The sequence below is a fragment of the Typha angustifolia genome, chromosome 15, assembly GCF_048772165.1.
Source record: "Typha angustifolia cultivar Huaian chromosome 15, ASM4877216v1, whole genome shotgun sequence".
In the NCBI taxonomy this organism is placed as follows: domain Eukaryota; kingdom Viridiplantae; phylum Streptophyta; class Magnoliopsida; order Poales; family Typhaceae; genus Typha; species Typha angustifolia.
In genome coordinates, this window is record NC_133253.1 from 8,004,379 (window position 1) to 8,022,619 (window position 18,241).

An 18,241-nucleotide genomic window follows, 5' to 3' on the forward strand; every position below is an offset into this window, starting at 1 on the left:
TGGGTGGCAAGAACTTAATGAAAACTAAAACCAATTTTGACATTTATTTTGGACCACAATAGGCTAAAACCATTCTATTTTGGCCTAAAATGTTCATTTTTTTTCTAGGGGTAAAGACTGAAACCAACTAAAAATGAAACCAAAACTTTGAACCATTAACCTCAACAGCTCAGCTCAAAATTGTTAGTTGACATAAATAAAAGGATATCCCTTGATATAATTAATTCTAGTAGAGCCACATTATCAATCAAAGGAATCCAGCTATATTAATAAAGACATTCTGTACACCATCCTCAATAGTTCTTGGCCAAACTGTCCTCCTTTCTAGCAGAGATATCTGACCACTAACGTTAAGCCATCAAAGAAAAATAGGTAATGTACAAGGTTTGATCATCGTAGAGCACAAAGAATTTAGACATTGGTAAAAATACTATTAGATGTGACTCAAACTTCCTATACACAACATCAAGGATTGTTCAGCAACAAAATTGTTCAAAAGTATCCCTTTGATATGAAGACTAAATCATTAAGTGGAGGAGAACAACAAAGTTAAGCTAAAGGTCAGACAGGGTTATTTCAGAACAGGTAACAACAGAGGAAAGCTTTTACTAACATGTAACCAAATGATTTGGTAGCGAGTAATGCACATACCAGAAAAGGTGCAGGTCAATACTTTGGACTCTTCTTCAACAGGCTACTCACCCTCCTTAGCACATTGCTGTTTTTCTTCTTCACTGATTCATCATTCATATCATCTGAAAATGGAGAGCTCATCAGCTTCCCACCAATAATTGTAGTCTGAATCCAGAGAACCGTTTCTCTCCATTAACCTCCCATTATTGCCAGAGAGTACTGCAGCAGCTGATTCAGCTGCCTCTCTCTGTTGGCAAGACTGCACTGAAAGCCTCCTCAACTCAGCTTCCATCCCTGAATGATTGCTTGAGCTGCATCCAGCTGCTCGGCCACATTCTCTGCCCTTTGTATGTTTTCGTCAGCCTCCTCAGCAACATAATCAAGTCTGACAATGGCATCCTCCTCCGCAGCATTGGCTAACTCTAGTTCAGCAATTTCTGCTTCATGACTCTAAAAGATTTCCATCTCCAACTTCAGTATCTCATTCTCCTTTAAGATACACTGCAGCTGAGTCTCCTTATTCATGAGATTTCCCTTCAGCTCAGCTATGTCCTTAGAGGACTTTATCAACCTCAACAGGAAATCAGATTGTGTTTTGTTAACTGACTTGTTCTTCATTGAGATCTCTTATTCTTCAAAGTTCATCTTTCTTTTTGTAAAGATTAGCCTTTAGTTCAGCAAGCTCTGCATTCCTTTTCTTCAAATCAAGTTTGAGCTCACATTGTTTTACTCCAAAATCAATCTCAACATGCTCCAGAAATTCATGGGCAGTCTAAATATTTGTTTTGCTTTGCATTTGTTCCTCCCGTTACTTAATCTCAGCTTTTCTGAGTGCGCATCTCAGTTCTCTACCTCAAATCACTGAAATATACTGAGATTTCTTTGGAAGCTGGTCAGAATCAACATTTTGAAAAAGCTTACTTGCTTGCAACTTCTTCACAACCTCCTCCAGTGATTTAACTTGAGCTTTAGACTCTTCCAGTTCAGACGATTTCAAGCTTACTGAATCTAGGAGCTTCAAGCGTTCAAAACTAAGTCTTTCAGCAATAGCTTTAACCATATTCAGCTGCTGCTGACTCTCACCAAACATTGCTTGTGCCTCAGATTCTGCCTTCTCACTGTCTCTAAGATGAATCTTGAGATTCTCAACTGTTGCAAGTGTTTCTACGGTTCTACCATATCTTCATTCAAGGCCTGAAGCTGGGTATGTAGTTCTTCAGATTTCTTTACTTCAGCAACCTCAGATTTAGCAACCATTGCAAGTCGCATCTTAAGCCACTAGATCTCAGTAATGGCTATGTTCAAGGCTGCAGAGTCAGCACAATGTTGCTTCTGAATAGCTGCAAGTTCGGACTGCCATGCATGATCACGCTCCTGCAAGATCTTATGAAGTTCCTGGAGCCGAGCTTCCTCTGCAGAAGAGAACCCAATCAGTTGGTGTTGTGAATCCTCGAGCTTCTCAGACATCGCCCGAATCTGCTCTTTGACCATATATGCTTCCTTCTGTGCTTGCATCTTCCATGTTTCAGATGAACTTATCTGATCCTTTACCTTCTATAGATCCACTTGGTGCTCATTGGTCTGGGATTACAACACAGATATCCTGCCTGGATGTTTCTTCTGGAATTTGTAATGGGTCAGGTGGGAGCAGAAGTGATCTTTACTAAAGAAAACTAGTGAGGGGGGAAATATATAAGCACACACATTAAACGGGAAACAAATAACTAATCATGATGCAAAGGACAACTAGTGGAACATATTATTCTGTGCTTTTTGCAACAGCAGCAAAGCTAATTTATCTGTAGTTCTTATCATTCATAAAAATGATGACTTAGATGAAACTTGAACTTTCCCGAACCAATGAAGATAACCTAGTAGGGCACCTTGCCCCCTCTCTCAAAACTTGCTTATGCCACAAGTTCCCCAATTAGGTCTGAGTGAGAAAAAAAATCAAGACTTGGCTATGTAAAATGCTGATCTGACTATCTTATAGCCCAAGAAACTAGTTCTAAAAGTCCTCAATAAGGCTTTTGACAATGCAGATATTAACAATAACACTATACAGTATGCTACAGGATAACAATATACTATATAGACATCTAGCTAGATATCTGAAGACAACTGAGATTGATATTAGAATATCCAGAAATTAATTCTCGTTTCCCATGGAAAGATCATAACATGCTGCAACTATGATCGCAAATTTGAGGAGTGTTAGTTATGCAAGATGTCAAACAGCAAGATAATCTGTAAAATCTGCCAGCATAAGTCTGTCACTGAGCTTCTAGGTGACTGATGCTTAATGACCTTAGAACTTCTATCTGTTTGAGACTTTGTGGGAGTAAGTCCAGAAGAGCTGGATTTGCTTCCGCTGGTCTTGCTTATGCAAGCTGACCTAGGTGTAGCTGGAGATATCCTGTGGGAGATATGTGATGACCCAGTCCTGCTGAAATCGTGTTAGGAGAATCAGAAATATAAGTGCAAGATGGTATCACATTTCCAAGCAGACGCAACTGTTGAACGTATTGAAGAACATCTATTAGTTCCATATTAAACGTTGTTTTAGATCAGAATATTACTATTCTTCTATAAATAAGTAAAGCACATTAACACAACTTCATGTCCAAAGGACTGATTGAGAACAAGAGGTCCAGAGACCGAGAACCGTGACGAATGATTTAAACAATTCAAATTCCTGTGAACTATAAGATACCAGCAGAAACTGCAGCAGAAAGGAAGATTAGAATGAATGCAAATAGGCATTTGCATCGCTAAGAGTTTATCTGTACACCAACAATGGACAGACAATTGTAAATCTATTCCAGTAATGGGTGATATAATACACATCATAAACAGTTACATTACCTAGATTTACTTCTGCAAAATGGACAAGTTATCTGTTCTCATCAAGCAGTCACCACACCAACAATGGAGCTGGGAGCCTGGAAATTAAGTTTGCAATATGCTAATATATTTGCAGCTTAAGGACTAAATGTTACTTTCAATATATAGTAAACAGCCATAAATAGAACTATCAAACATACGTCCACCTAAAGCATTATGCAACGTCAATTAATTGAAATCAAGGGCCGTGTCAGAGCTTATGAGCCATACTCCCCTGGTCTATAAGTGGTCCCAGCCACTAATTCTTGTCAATTTTAGAAGATTGTAAGTACACTAGATTTCTTATTTACTTCTCAGTATCTACTATCTAGGACCACATGAGGATTAAATGATTCATCATAAAAACACAAGTTTCTGTAATTTTTATAATCCAGTCAGAAGGTTCTTGGGCTTCTTATATACTGAATCCAGTGCAGGCACTGATGACTGCATTCTTGTTTTAAAAGTCTCACAACTGCAATCCGAGACCTTGCTGGTCGGATTTGATTTGATGCAACACAAACAAAGCGTTTCTTGGATTCCGCTGCCAACCCGCTGTACCTTGGTATTGAACAACAAACAAGGGAGTCTGCATTTCAGTTCACTGAGATCTTTCGCCACTTACTAAAGCTGCAGCAACAAAGAATCGTAGCATGTATATCAACAGAAGATGTATTCAAGTATTCCGGAGGACAGATAGAGCATCAAAACTATGCCGCAGTTATATAAATTGCCATTTGTTAAACTTTTAACCCTCCCTCAGAGTTATATCTGCAACCCGCACGATGAACTTCTATGATACACAGCTCATCGAGGAGTATAAGAAAATAGCAGTTCAAAGGGATCACTGAAGGGAGTACTCTTCCCAAAATTTTACCCTTCAGATGAAGATGGACATAGTGAAAAAGGACTGTTTTTTATTTTCCTCAAGTTGAAAATTCCTATTCTGGGGGGCGCTCATGGGGTAAAATTAATGAAACCAAGGGGGTAAAAATAAAATAAAAAACATTGCGAATAAACCTTAGCATACCATGGACATATAGAAGAGCAAAGGAATGGCGGACAGAAACCGACATGGGATCATCATCATCAAGAAAAACAAAGATGGAAAAGATCAAATGGGTATTTAAATAAAAGATAGAGAGACAGACCCCTGTTCCTTCTTCTTCTTCTTCTCATCTAAACGGAAGATCGCGACTTTTGCACATTACCCCTCTCTCTCCTTCATATTTGCACAGAATAAGCTGCGAGAAGAAAGAATAGACAAAAGAGGATGGAATAGAAGAAAGGGACGGACGAATTCACCTCTCTCCTCCTCTTCTCCTCCTTCGCTTTCTTGTTCTAATCCTTCCAACTCCTCTCGTCTTCTTCTCTGAAAAGCCTCTGTTTGTAGTTTATACGGGATTCACATACGTGGAGGATTCGTCTCATTATTATTATTATTATTTAATCAAAGGGCCTTAAAAAAATACTCATTACGAGCACACTTTCGGGTCTCCTAAATTTTTACCATATAAAGTCATCCAATCTAACCTCTACCCTAGCTCTAGATCATCATACGCTGCACTGAACTGATACATCATTGACCCATTGAATAGAACCAATATTGACTCGCGAAACCAAAAGGCGACCAAGAACTAAATAATTTATCCGCGATAAATTTGTTTAAGGTTAGCCACACTACACTACGAAGGATTCATCTCGAGGGCTTGAAGTCAATAAAAAGAATTAAAAAAAAAGTGTCTATAGGTATTCAACTATAAAGTTTAGTTATTGTCGTCCTGCCACGACCTCCAAATTTCCCGGCTTATGTTCAGGTAGACTATGAGCTTCAAATTCCACCGTCATATTTTTCATGTATAATAATCTTTTAATTTTTAAAGCCCAATTTTAGCAGAGTTTTCGTTTCTAACTGTAAATAATATTATGAAAAAATTATTTGGTAATTTGGTGGCTTGTCTCGATTCAGTTGATAACTCGACAGTGTGGTTAGCTTGGAGGAACAGTTTGGCATCATGATTGCTTCAAACAGGTCTCGGTAAAAACCTAAGTGCTTTTGTACCTAAGAAGAGTTTGCTCTTTATCCAACTCATATCTAGCATTTAAGCTCGTGAATAATAAAAAATTAATCTTAACACTTTATTTCACAAAAAATACAAAAATCAACTTGTGGAATAGAAAATTTTCTTTACTTTAAGATCATCAAAATTTTATAATCTTCCATAAACAAAGATAAAAAAAAAAAGATTTTCTTATGCGCGTAAACTAAAAAGTGTGATATCTTGAAGAGAGATATGTTCCTGTAACTTTCTATGGTAGACATTATGATCTATAATATTGTGAGCAAAAAATAATGAAAAGATGGTAACTTTGACACAGCCTGATTGTTATCTTTTGAGGAAATTAAAAAGCCACAGGACTTCTTCAATGATGCCAAGCCATGAATAAAATCTTGATAGATAGGTACAACATGCCCATAGTCAAGCAAATTAAACTCTCTCTTCTTTTTCCCTTCACCCAAATGTACATATAAATGCCTACTTGTGAATTAACTTATCGGGGTCTTCACATCTTTATGTTTCAAACCCATGACCACTTTACATATAATTATAGAGCAATGATCAGAATAAAATGCATGCAATGCATCATTCAGTTTCTGCAACAGGGACCAAAAGAATCTTATCCTCCTCTGATCTTTAACCTTGTTTCCACTGCATGAAGATGCTTTGATATATTCTGGCATTTACAAAGTTTTCTCTTGGGGTATCTATGCTATTGGGAAAGTAGTTTGCCAACAATCTCGGCTTTCAACAGACTCACAAGTCCCCCCCTCCCTCCATGAACCTCCCTCTTTAATTGATGCAACAAAGTGAACAAGCTGTCCTCCTTTTGACCAACATCCATTGGAATATGTTGGTCAGGGCCTTTGTTGGAATTTTGTAATGAATTGAATAAAGTACTGTTTATAAGTTTTGCAATAAGCACTATATTTAATAGTTAGTCTATTAAATCAGAGCTATCATAAAAGTCAATGGGCATTTTGGCTAATTAATTTTACATGTCAGTTATTTTACTTTGCGTGGGTGGGTTTTTTGCCTTGATGGTTTGCGTAGGGTTTTGGTTGTTGACCCTAAAGTAGTGTGTTCTTTTAAATTAAACAGTTAATCAGTTGGTTAAACTCAAAATGGTGCATCTGTATTTCTTCGTCGTGTTTTGTTTAAGTTTATTTACTTCTATTAACTTATTAAATTATTTTTTAATGATATTTAGAATCAGATTGTTCGCAAACACTTCACTACCGCTTCAAATAAACAACATTCTCCACCATCTGCCATGAGAAAAGTTTATAAAAAAAATGATCCATACAAGAAGAGAAACAATCAAGCAAAAACCTCTTGGTATACATTAATATATACCATCTTGTCCTCGAATTGGAAAAACGCAATAGAGTAAGGGAATGGTGTCGAGGGCATATGAAGAGCAATCCTGCGGGATCTTCTTGTAGGTGTTCTTGATGACTTTGAATGTATCAGCAGAGAAACATACGTATCAACAAGTTGTATGAAATATAAGCAAGCATCATCAAGAAGAAGGAAAAAGACAAAGAAGGGTGTATTAGAAATCAATTCCTGTGTTGACATGGAGAAGAAGAAGAACGTCAAGGTGGCAGAGAGGATGCCGGCCTTTAACCACTTGGCTAGAATCTTCAACGATATCTTCTCTAATGCTCGCAAGCACCACAAAAGATGAGTGTTAAGAGATTCTTAGATTTAAGTTTGTTTTCAATTTTAACAATGTATTAGAACAAGAGATTCTTATATGAGAGCGAAGTAACCTGTTCGGCCAAGTCCATATATATATCTATACTCATGAGGTGCAAGCACAGGGTAGGGAGCACATTGTAGTCGGCAAAAAGGTGGGACCACTTGGCTTTGGCGTTGCAGAGCAGCATGATCAGCTAGGCAACGAGGATGGCGACGAGGTCATCGTTGGACGCGAGTTCGACGAGGACAGGGGCAAAGCTGTTGATTGGAAGACAGTCGAAGAAGTTGGGGGCGGCGAAGGTGGCGACCCGGGCAGAGACACTCGAGGGCGGCGGGTTTGAGGTTGAGGAGGAGAGAGGCAAAGAAGGCGGGGCCATTGTCGTCTTTTACTTGTGCAAATCTCTAAAGACTTGCTTGCTTTGAATTCAGAGAACTCTCGAACTAGTTCAAAACTCCAAATCTAGTTTAGTAATCAAATGTTTTTTATTTTTTATATTTAACTAAGTTTACTCTTCAAAAAAATTAAAACTAAGAAATGAGAGCAATTAATCAAGTTCAGGTTTAGCTTCAAACTAAATAAGGTTAAGTCCTGAACTAATTAATTAGTCTTATTTCTTAGTCTTAAATTTTAGAGAATAAATATGATTAGATATAAAAGGGATAAAAAGATATTTGGTTAGGTTTAGCATTTTTAAAACACTAGTGCATGAATATGAGAACAAAAATATATATGAATTATTTCAAGTTAGAATACAAGGGATTTGTATAGAATTATTTTGAGTGAAATAAAAAAGAGTAGGAGATAGAATTATTTTCCTAATATTCTTATCATGTATCGTTAGCATTTAAAAAAATGAATTAAAGTGTGGGTAAATTTTAAAAGAAAATAAAATGTCTGACATATTATGTTTTTTATGCAAATCACCCCAAGAATAATTGACAATTATATTTTTGTCTTATACTTCCATCTCTCTGCAGTCGGTGGATTCGTACCTAAATATTTAATTTGCAATCACTATAACGTAAGAGGCAGAGCTACTATATATACTACTAATCACTACTCGAGACAACCCTCCTCCCTTTTCCCATCACCTTCCCTCATTTCCTCTTCCCGTCGAGTCCCTCATGGAACTCCACTCCCCTGATCCCTTCCCAAGGCCCTAACCCTAGTCCGTCTCTATCCGTAACCAAAGTGCTCGCCGGAGAAGATGACCGCTAAGGAAGGATCCTCGCCATGGCTGTGGGGCGGCCGGCTGTTCACGATCGGTCTGGTGGCGGCGTGGTACTCCTCCAACATTGGCGTCCTCCTCCTCAACAAGTACTTGCTCTCCAACTACGGCTTCAAGTACCCCATCTTCCTCACCATGTGCCACATGATGGCTTGCTCCTTGCTCAGTTACATCGCCATCTCCTGGCTCCGGATCGTGCCGGTGCAGATCGTGCGATCGCGGCTCCAGCTCGCGAAGATAGCCACCCTCGGCCTCGTCTTCTGCGCTTCCGTCGTCAGCGGCAACGTCTCCCTCCGCTACCTCCCTGTCTCCTTCAACCAGGCGGTCGGGGCAACCACGCCCTTCTTCACTGCAGTCTTCGCCTACTTCATGACGGTTAAGCGCGAGGGATGGATCACGTACCTCACGCTCGTCCCCGTTGTTGCCGGGGTCATGATCGCCAGCGGGGTTAGTAGGTTTTGTCTCCTCTAATTTTATGTGCATGGTAGAATCTTCCAATTCTTAGTGATTTGAATGAATTTAGAAGGTATGTTAGTTTTAGAGAAATTAGAGTCTGAATTCTTGAATTTTCCGTGAATTGTAACATTTGTAGGCTAATTAGTTGGTTGTCTGATTTGCATATCCATTCCTATGATCTTCCTGTTTTCTTGTAATCCAAGTGCTCCTTACTAAAAAAAATTCGCTGCAAGGTTCTGTATTTGGAAGGCTTGGAATAGATTTTTTTATTTTATTATGAACTTAGATTATCACCTCATGTTCTAGATCTAAATGCAGTTTCCTGTATGAAACATTAAGAAGTTGGTCTGAGAGTGAATTTCTGCCATTCAACTAAAGTTGGACCCCATTTGATTGATCGAGCTTTTAAAAACTGTATGTCTTTATGTTGTTCTGACTTTTGTAAGCAAGACTATTGAACCCATTTGCCAACTCATTGTTGCCATCCTAAGAAGAGCTGCTATTTGTTGAAGCAAGTGTTAGAGGGAATCTGGATCTAAGTTGTCATATTCCTACAGAAAGTTCACCATTTACTTATTTCTTTTCCTAAAATGCTCTGGTAAGTTTCATTGAATTCTGGTTTGTGCTGTGACTGCTGTCGCAAATGTATGCTGATGTCTTTTGCAAATAATAGTATAAAGTCAACTACTAATATCCTATGGTTCAACTTTGTAGGGAGAGCCGAGTTTTCACTTATTTGGTTTTCTCATGTGCATTGGGGCAACTGCAGCAAGGGCACTTAAGACGGTGTTGCAAGGGATTCTACTATCCTCCGAGGGGTAATGAATGACTTTTATACAAATATGCAGTTACCAGATTTAAGGCCATAGTCCTTTATGTGGTGTATTATTTCAAAAGTATGCCCTATTTTTTCTTTATCTTTTTTTGACTTTGGGAGCTATTTTCAGTACAGAATTGGAATGATATTTTTCTGGTTTCTATGTCTCTTGATTCTTGGATTGTCTATAGTTAAAATATTGTGCTCTTCTATTCAGGGAGAAGCTTAATTCTATGAATCTCCTCCTCTACATGGCTCCAATAGCAGTAGTTCTCTTACTTCCTGCAACAATTCTTATGGAGGATAATGTGGTTGGCATCACAATATCACTTGCCAGAGAAGACTCCAAAATCATTTGGTACCTTCTCTTCAATTCTTGCTTGGCATATTTCGTGAATTTGACAAATTTCTTGGTTACCAAACATACTAGTGCATTGACTCTTCAGGTATGATTTGTTATATTCTCTTTCCTTTTACTATGGTGCCTTAGCTTATTTCTTACCGTACAACGTGTTAGAAATATGAACTCCATGCTATTGTTGAGAAACAGTAATTTTTCATTTAATTCCTCATATTAGTGTATATATAGCTTTTATGCCTTTGAGAACTAAGATTAAAGCTTTATTCATAATCAACACATTTTATAGTTCCAAGGTTTTGGAAAACCATAGGCAGGAGGTTAGCAAAGAAGTGGTCATAACATGGGCATGAAGAACTAAGATGAATATATAACATAAAGTTTCAATATATTTCATGCATAGATTTTAGATTTCCCCAAGTAAACTGTGGTGTCTGCAGAAGGTAAAGAAAAGGATCCACTAGCAGAACTTGTCGTAGGTGCTATCACAAGGAAAATAGTAACAGTAGTCTTCTAGGCCACTGTGGCCCTGCCACTACTCCGTGCAGTGGCAACAGATCCTGGGCTGTTGCTTATGCTTTTGTTGTTAGCTCAATATCCAACAGAAGGATATTGAGCTAACTCCAGTTGGGAACAAAATGGATGTTGACAATTGTGAGCCTCAATATTTCGGACTCTTAATAGAAGACATGCTGCTGCTATGATGGCCTGATGCAAGAAAGAGAAGGGAGAAAGGACAGATTAAAATGTAAAAACTAAGAGCAGGAATAGCCCAGGGAAGGGGAATGGAGAAAGGAGCAGTAATTATAAGTTAAGAAAAAAACAGAAAAAACTATTTAATTAGTAGACAAAGAAATTAGGCTCTGTTTTGTTGTTAATTGGCTAGCCTGAAGCGTCATATAGGGTTAGTCTGGTCAGATTGACTGGATTGAATTAACTTATAGCTCTTTCTCGGGCTGAGACAATTATGTGGTTATTAACTATTGGGACAGTGCTGAAATGGTAAGAACATGGTTATTAATGTCCAATTTGCGAGAAACAAATATTAGAAGAGAACTATTCGGTCAAATTGTACCTTATTGAATATCCTTGTGTAATACTGCTTTTTCAGAGCAAATATCATGTCAGAGATCAACAGTCATCTTATTCATTTAGAAGAATATTTACTTAACAATGCCAAACCCAGGTGTATGGTAAAGAAAGAAAAGAACTGGGATATTATCAAATAATTGAAAGGAAGGTTCTTGTCTTAATTCATACCTGAGTAATTATGACAGAAACAGAGAAGTGGGCACAAAAACAAGATCGGCCAATCGGTGAAGTGTGAGACTGACAAAATGCATGCGGGAAAAAAAAATGCAAATTTATCCCAAGTAGGATCTGTTCAAAAGGATTTTATTTTGCTTTTCAGCTGCCACTCTTCCTCGAATAATGCTTATTGACTCCAGGTTTTCTTATATGCTGCTTAGTACACTTACCTCATGTAGATAACTCAAATAACATTACATTCCATTTAGCAGCACAGATAGTTGGGGCATTTTTAGGCAGTCCTAATGACAATGTATAATCTATTCCGATTATTTATTTTGTAATTACGAACTCGCAATCATTTTATTTTGAGCATGTTCAAAGTGGAAATGATCTGTTTTCACTTCTATGGTGTTTATAGTTTACTTAAGTCAAACTCTATGCTCCTATTAGTGTGTTGCATTGTTTTTGGCTGATAGGATTCTGCTAACGACTGTAACAATAGAGCTAACAAATTATAATATCATACGGAAGCAATTGCCTGCTATTTACTGTGATCAATTATAGAAAATTGACAATTAGGTAAAAGACTTCAGCCTTAACACCCAGGGTCCTGCCTTAGGTATTATAACTCGGCTGCCTAAGTGACTGCTTAGCATTCTGTATCATCTTGTAGAACTATTGACATGTTGATGAATTATTGGAATCTAATGGCTAACTATAATTCTTACCAAGAATGCATTAATATATTTTTTAAATTTGGGGTATTAATTTTAACTTCTAGTTATTATTTCTTTTTACTTGTTTTTTTATAACCATCTTAGAATACTGGGTGCCCGCCTAGCCTAACTTTTAGACACTAAGTGATCCATTGTCGGCTTGTCAACCGCCTGCAATCTTTTAAAATCCTGCATTCAGGATGACTCATCACCTAAAATTGTTGCTCATATTCTTTTCCCTCCTTTTTGTCTTCCAGGTTCTCGGAAATGCAAAAGGTGCTGTCGCGGTGGTTATCTCAATTTTAATTTTTAGGAATCCGGTATCCATGACAGGGATGCTAGGTTACACCCTCACAGTCATTGGCGTGATTCTTTACAGCGAAGCTAAGAAGCGCAGCGAATAAGTAGTCTCAGGAATTAGCGTGGATAGGAGTAAATGCTTTCTGCCTTCTCTAGCTGTTGTTGGCATAAGCTTCTAGTGGGAAATTTTGTGCTAGTGATTCAGACCGTTCACCTGCAATGCACCCGATTCTTTCTTTTGATGGAATCTTGAGACGTAAGAATACTCGGTAACAAATTTATACAAATGTGCAACTTTTATTCTGTCCATTTTGGGCTTCACGCAGTCATTCTGACCCACTAAGCTGGGAGGTCAGAATAAGAGTTTTCTTGAGAATAGTGAGCGAGGAAGAAGGATGAGGATTGCAGGGATCAATGAAAACTGTATCATTTTTCAACGGTAAGTCATAATAGTTAACTATCAAAGATCACTGACACTTGAATGTATCTTTCTAATCATGAACTGGATCTTCTTCTTCCTCAGATATAATCGGAACTAGATAATGGTAAGTTCGCTGCTGCATGTAGGTGTAGCAATTGGGACGTCACAGGTTAGGTTTGTGTGCGGTTCAAGTTAGGTCAGGCCAACTACAAGCTAACTCATTCATTAAATATATTATCTATAATATAGTCAAAATATAGGGTGTAATTGATGCATGCTTATTTTGAGATCAGCTGTCTATAAATTTTTCAGTTTATTTTTACTAGATAGGAGGTTCAATATACATCTAAAACTTTTCAATAATTCAAAATTATACAACTCAAGTTGAGTGACCTGAGGTAGAATATTATTCTTCTTAGAGCATGGTTACTGCCATTGTGTATGGAATAATGTAAGTAAATATGAGAATTAAAGCAAAGAAACACTTTTACATTTTACAGAAGATCTTTTATATATGTATATATTGATCATGAGCCCATAAATATCTCTCTGATATATAAACTAGACATATGATCAATTTTCTAAGAAATTGATTATAATTGAGTGAAATTATGAGCCAACCAAACTCACATGCATAATCCATTTTAACTTTTTCACATGCTCATGAGCATTAGAACTCGTGACCTCCTGCCATGGTGTGTCTTCATTATTGTGTTGCAGTTATTGATGTAGATCTTATATAGATCGTTCACAAATGAACGGCATAGGAAAAACATTGGGCTAATAGATGCTTCCTAAAGTTGGCTCACTTCGTAATTTCAAGTCCTAGATGTTCCCCTACGGCAATTTTAAAATTGGGAGGCTGCTATCCTGCATCCTAAAGAGCATAAGGTTTCCTAATAAATGGTGTGGCTGGATTAAAGAGTGTATCTGTATACGTATAGATAGAGAAATATGGTTGCTCACAACATAGAAACTAATAAGGATTGGTCTTGAAAAGGTGGCTATAATTATATGCCCTAATCACTATAAATTTTTTTTGTTATTTTTGACTGATTCTGAGCCGCCTTGGCCAGAGTTTTATATAAGCCTTTTATCTACTCTTTTACTCATTAAAAAAAAATACTCTACTAGATGTATCTAGTGTATACTAAATTATGTGCACTCTATTATAACAAAATATACATCAACTATACAAAATAATATAGACTTAGCTTTATATACAAGTCAAAAAATCAAATTATGCAGACTGTATAAAGTTCTCTAAGGTTTACCGTCCAGTAGGATGGTGTATGAGCAAGCCATAATTGATGCCAATAGACCTCACATCCAACTGATAAGGGCCTACTCGTGTCCCATGCACAGATGTCTATTGTTTGCAGCTCACCTCTTAAGAGATTTTTTTTTTCCCAGAGGCCCAAGATTGGGAAATCGATACCTGGAAATAATAGTACCAGAATCAAAATAGTTTGTATCGTGTCCATTGTAAGAATCCACAAACTATGAAACAAAAATTTGAAACAAAAGTCCACCTAATTAGTTGTAACTTGTCAGATTATGATGAACTAATATAATATGATGTACTCGAGATATGTTCCTACTTAATAGCAAATTATAGATTAAGATCCTTTGGGTGGTAGGCAAAATATGGCATCCGTGTATTGTTCGATAAGGCTACAAGTAAATCAATAATATTAACTCATAAATCTCTCTTTATGATAGTTTTCAGATGATCAGTATGGTAAATAAACATTGTGCATCAGGACATTTCTATCGCCACTTCAGATTTGAATTTCTACTTTGGTTATGGAACTACTTGTTTCAGTGTCGCTTTACATTGAAAGGCACTGGTTGCCTTCTCATTATACATTGGTTCTTTTATAATTTTAGTTTTTATCCTCTGTACCTAGAGTAGTCCCAGGTCACCCTTAATTATCCATGATCATTGCCAACTATAATTTCTAATATGTTCCAAAATCACTCTTCCTAGGAAGCAACTTCTTTAATTTCTATCCTTCCCGCTCTTGATTAAACAGATAAATATTACTTGGTTCATTTTCAAAATGGAGATAACCTTTTTAGTAGATCTTACTTGTTTCATCTATAGAATCAGTTTGCTAACAATTTTAAAGTTACCAACATCTTTTAATCACTAAAACCATATTAGTCCAGACGCCTAAGTACATACCTGGTAGATATCTGCCTTGCATAATAATGATCCACATAGAACTCTCCTGTAATATTATTCCTTCGAGCAGATCAAGACCCTTTTACCAAGATCTATTTCAGCCAAGAAGTTTCCAATACCAGCTTCTTTTGGATTTTCATTCAGAAATAGCAATGACATTTATATATTTAAGATCTAGTGCTTATTTCATACTTATCAGTTCCAAGAGCAAAGATCTGTCTAGAATTTATTGCCTTTCCAAAGAATTAGATATATCCAACAGATACTAACATGCTCCTTACTTGGGGACTTTTCAACATTTACATAGCCTCCCTAATTCTCCACTTGTTTTAGTTTGTTGCCCTTAGCTAACAAACTCTTTAAACAAGCCAATCTACTTGTTCATCAACACCCTCCATATCATTGTGTTAGATAACCAATTGATCCAAAAGCTTTTACTACTAGTTGCTAGTGAAGCTACACCTATAAAACAATGGATAATGCAACTTGCCTTACTATTGTTGTTCTACTTGATCTCCAAGGCAAGGATTGCCCCGCAAATTGGCTACCAGCATATGGCACGGGGTGTGCTGATAGTTAATCAACAATATTTTGGACCAAAGATACCTAAGACAAGCCTTTCAAGCATGAGAGGCACTTGTCCCAGGCCTCATAATGGCATAGTTCTATTTTGGAAGATGTCTTTCACTCTAAGGTTAACTTTGATTTCACAATCCCCTGAAAGCCCAAGGACATCAATCCTCTTCCCTAGGAATAGATGTAGATAACAGGTATACAAGATTATTTGATTATCAAAGTAAACAAGAATGAAATGGAATTCAGCAAAAATGTAGAATACAAGAAAAAGAATATAGAAAATAAAATTAATCATGAAAGGGTTCTCAATTATTCTAAAGAGGCAAAGATACTGTAGTTCATGCCTATTATTGGAAGTAATTCTTGTTTTCTTGATGAGCAGAAACTCCTGTAAAGTAGGAGTTTATTCAAACTGAAATTTTTTTAGAGCAATCAGATGTCAAATTGGTTTTTAAATTTAAGTGGCAATGTGCATATCACTTCATAAAATAGTAGTTATGTTGACCCTATAGAACTTCAAGGAATAGCTAAAGAGATGATGAAGTACCCAGAATATATTAAGAAGTAAATAACATGGTTGAGACATCCAACTGAATCAACAATATAGTCACAAAGTCGAATATATGCCCAATACTAGGCCTACTGCAGAATATTACCATCAAGTCAAACAAAGAGATGATTATGCAACATGTGTTCAGTCTATAAGATATCCTGATTACTGGACAAAAATTGTAGAGAATGTTGGTAAGAAGGCCGACTGAGAACAGTAAGATGTAAGAACAAGATTATCAAGAAATAAATAATTCAATAGATTTATCTAGAAAATTAACTCTTGGAAGATCTAAAATAACGCATGCAAGTAAGAAGTCATCTTCTTCTGTCCTATAGCCCGAGCACATGTCATAACTCTAATTAAATGGCTTAGTTCACATGGTTTTATTACATAGTTCTTGCTTGAAGGATAGGTCTGATAATCAACTCTTTGCACCCTTGGGATCAACTTTTAACTTAACAATGTTATGTAACCCCAAAAGATATCCATCCTCTCCCCATTTGTACAAATGTAGATTGCAGATGATTCACATACAAAGTGAACAAAAGACTGAGTCATGGATTCAACCCAAGGACCAAGATTATTTGATGAAGTAAATAATTAGCTCGAAGTCAAAAAGCATAGAACCCAAGGAAAAGACCAAAAGGTAGATACGAAACAATCTAACAGAATGATGTGGCATGTGGTTAAACGTTCAAGGGCTTATCAACTAGTTTCGACAGGATTTAACATCAACTTCCTTCAGTGCCTCAGACTTACAATGACCTTACAAGAAAGTTCCAATTCTTGACAGAACAAATACATCTAAATTAATGAAAAAAGGGTCTAAGAGAAGGCATTTGAGTTAATAATAATTTGCAGGCAGGTTTAAAACAATATGCCCAAGCCATAAGATATCCCAAGTACAGATATGATTTGATTTTCCACTAAGATACAGCTAAAGAAAGAATACAGAATACTGACAAAAAGAATGGAGAGGAAAAGACTGTAAGATCTAAAAGACAGATGAAAGATATTGCATAAGTTAATCTTAAAGTCAGAATTTGATGAGAGCCCTTCTCGAAGTCCAACTTTAACATGGTGCAGATAATCCTCAAATCCAATGTTAACTCAAAAGGAAACAACATTGGCATACTAAATCATTTTTTGTGAACTACTGCCAAATACCAGAGATAACAATAGATGCTTAATATCATACTCTTCAGGGAAAAGAAAGAAAAATGCATAAAGGAAATAAAAAAGTGAAAACATTCGGGTGAAAATTGCACCAGGAAAAAGGAAAAGGTTTATGAGGAAAAACACAATAAATTCACATTGAACAAACAAATATCAATGTCTACTCCAAAAGTCAAACATAAGTTCCTGTTTATTGTATAACAAAGAAACAGAAAATATTAGCATTTTAAAAACAGAAGGCATATAATGGAAGGTCAGACACAAAAAGAATAAACACGTTAAAAGATGGCACAAATGTAGGAATCTGAATTAAGGTGAAGGACAAAAACCTGGAAGGATCTTTGCACTGGTGGCACCAGCCCCATTAAACTGTTTCTGCAGCGAATGCCACGGCACTTACCAATCAAGATGCTGTAACCTGGATATCTTTAGCCGAAAGAGAAGGAATTTAAAAATATTAGTCCAAAATTGCAGATAGGGAAAATACTTTACCTTATCATGCTTCTAACTTACCTAATACAGTGTCCCTGAAAAGAGTTCCTCCTCCTCAGACCTGATGCAATAACTGTCATATAACCCTACACTAGTTTCAATAAAATGATTTCAAGTTGCATCTCTGCATTCAATTGTCCAGAATGATGTAATGAAATACTGTTCTTAAGAATACTCTACCAAACTAAATAGGAATTGCTTTCTTACAATATTAAAGATTAGCCTATCCTTGTTTTCTTAACTGCTAAAGCATACAGCTTCAATGCATTGACTTGGCTCATCATGCAAGCTATTTTCTAATCACTTATGTCTTCCAAGCATGCAACTTACAATAGCTTCAACCAAAAGCAAATATCTTTCTGCCATGTAAATAAGAGTGGCTTAGAAATCCTACATCAATTTGTTCTTGTGAAGAGCAGCAATAAGAT

The 18,241-nt window shown here is 36.7% G+C and overlaps 1 protein-coding gene, 1 long non-coding RNA gene and 1 pseudogene across 3 annotated transcripts; 1 reads left to right on the forward strand and 2 right to left on the reverse strand.

Annotated features, from left to right (window-relative positions):
- Positions 1–280: 280 nt before the first annotated feature.
- Positions 281–3,402, reverse strand: LOC140779325 (interactor of constitutive active ROPs 2, chloroplastic-like; annotated as a pseudogene).
- Positions 3,403–3,498: 96 nt separating this feature from the next.
- Positions 3,499–4,806, reverse strand: LOC140777144 (uncharacterized). Its single transcript, XR_012106972.1, has 2 exons — positions 4,668–4,806; positions 3,499–4,146 (listed from the first exon to the last, which is right to left on the reverse strand). It is a non-coding gene; the product is annotated as an uncharacterized lncRNA (long non-coding RNA).
- A 3,550-nt stretch (positions 4,807–8,356) lies between these two features.
- On the forward strand, positions 8,357–13,074 carry LOC140778968 (probable sugar phosphate/phosphate translocator At3g11320). 2 transcript variants are annotated; one of them, XR_012107272.1, is made up of 5 exons: positions 8,357–8,956; positions 9,680–9,783; positions 10,000–10,228; positions 12,365–12,846; positions 12,931–13,074. XR_012107272.1 is itself a non-coding variant. In XM_073123886.1 (4 exons), exons 1-4 carry the CDS (start codon positions 8,489–8,491, stop codon positions 12,509–12,511), a joined length of 948 nt encoding a protein of 315 aa, XP_072979987.1. In that variant the 5' UTR covers positions 8,357–8,488; the 3' UTR covers positions 12,512–12,874. The 2 variants fall into 2 exon arrangements, 1 of the variants encoding a protein (XP_072979987.1); XM_073123886.1 differs by lacking the exon at positions 12,931–13,074 and having other exon boundaries at positions 12,365–12,874.
- The last annotated feature ends 5,167 nt before the right edge of the window (positions 13,075–18,241 follow it).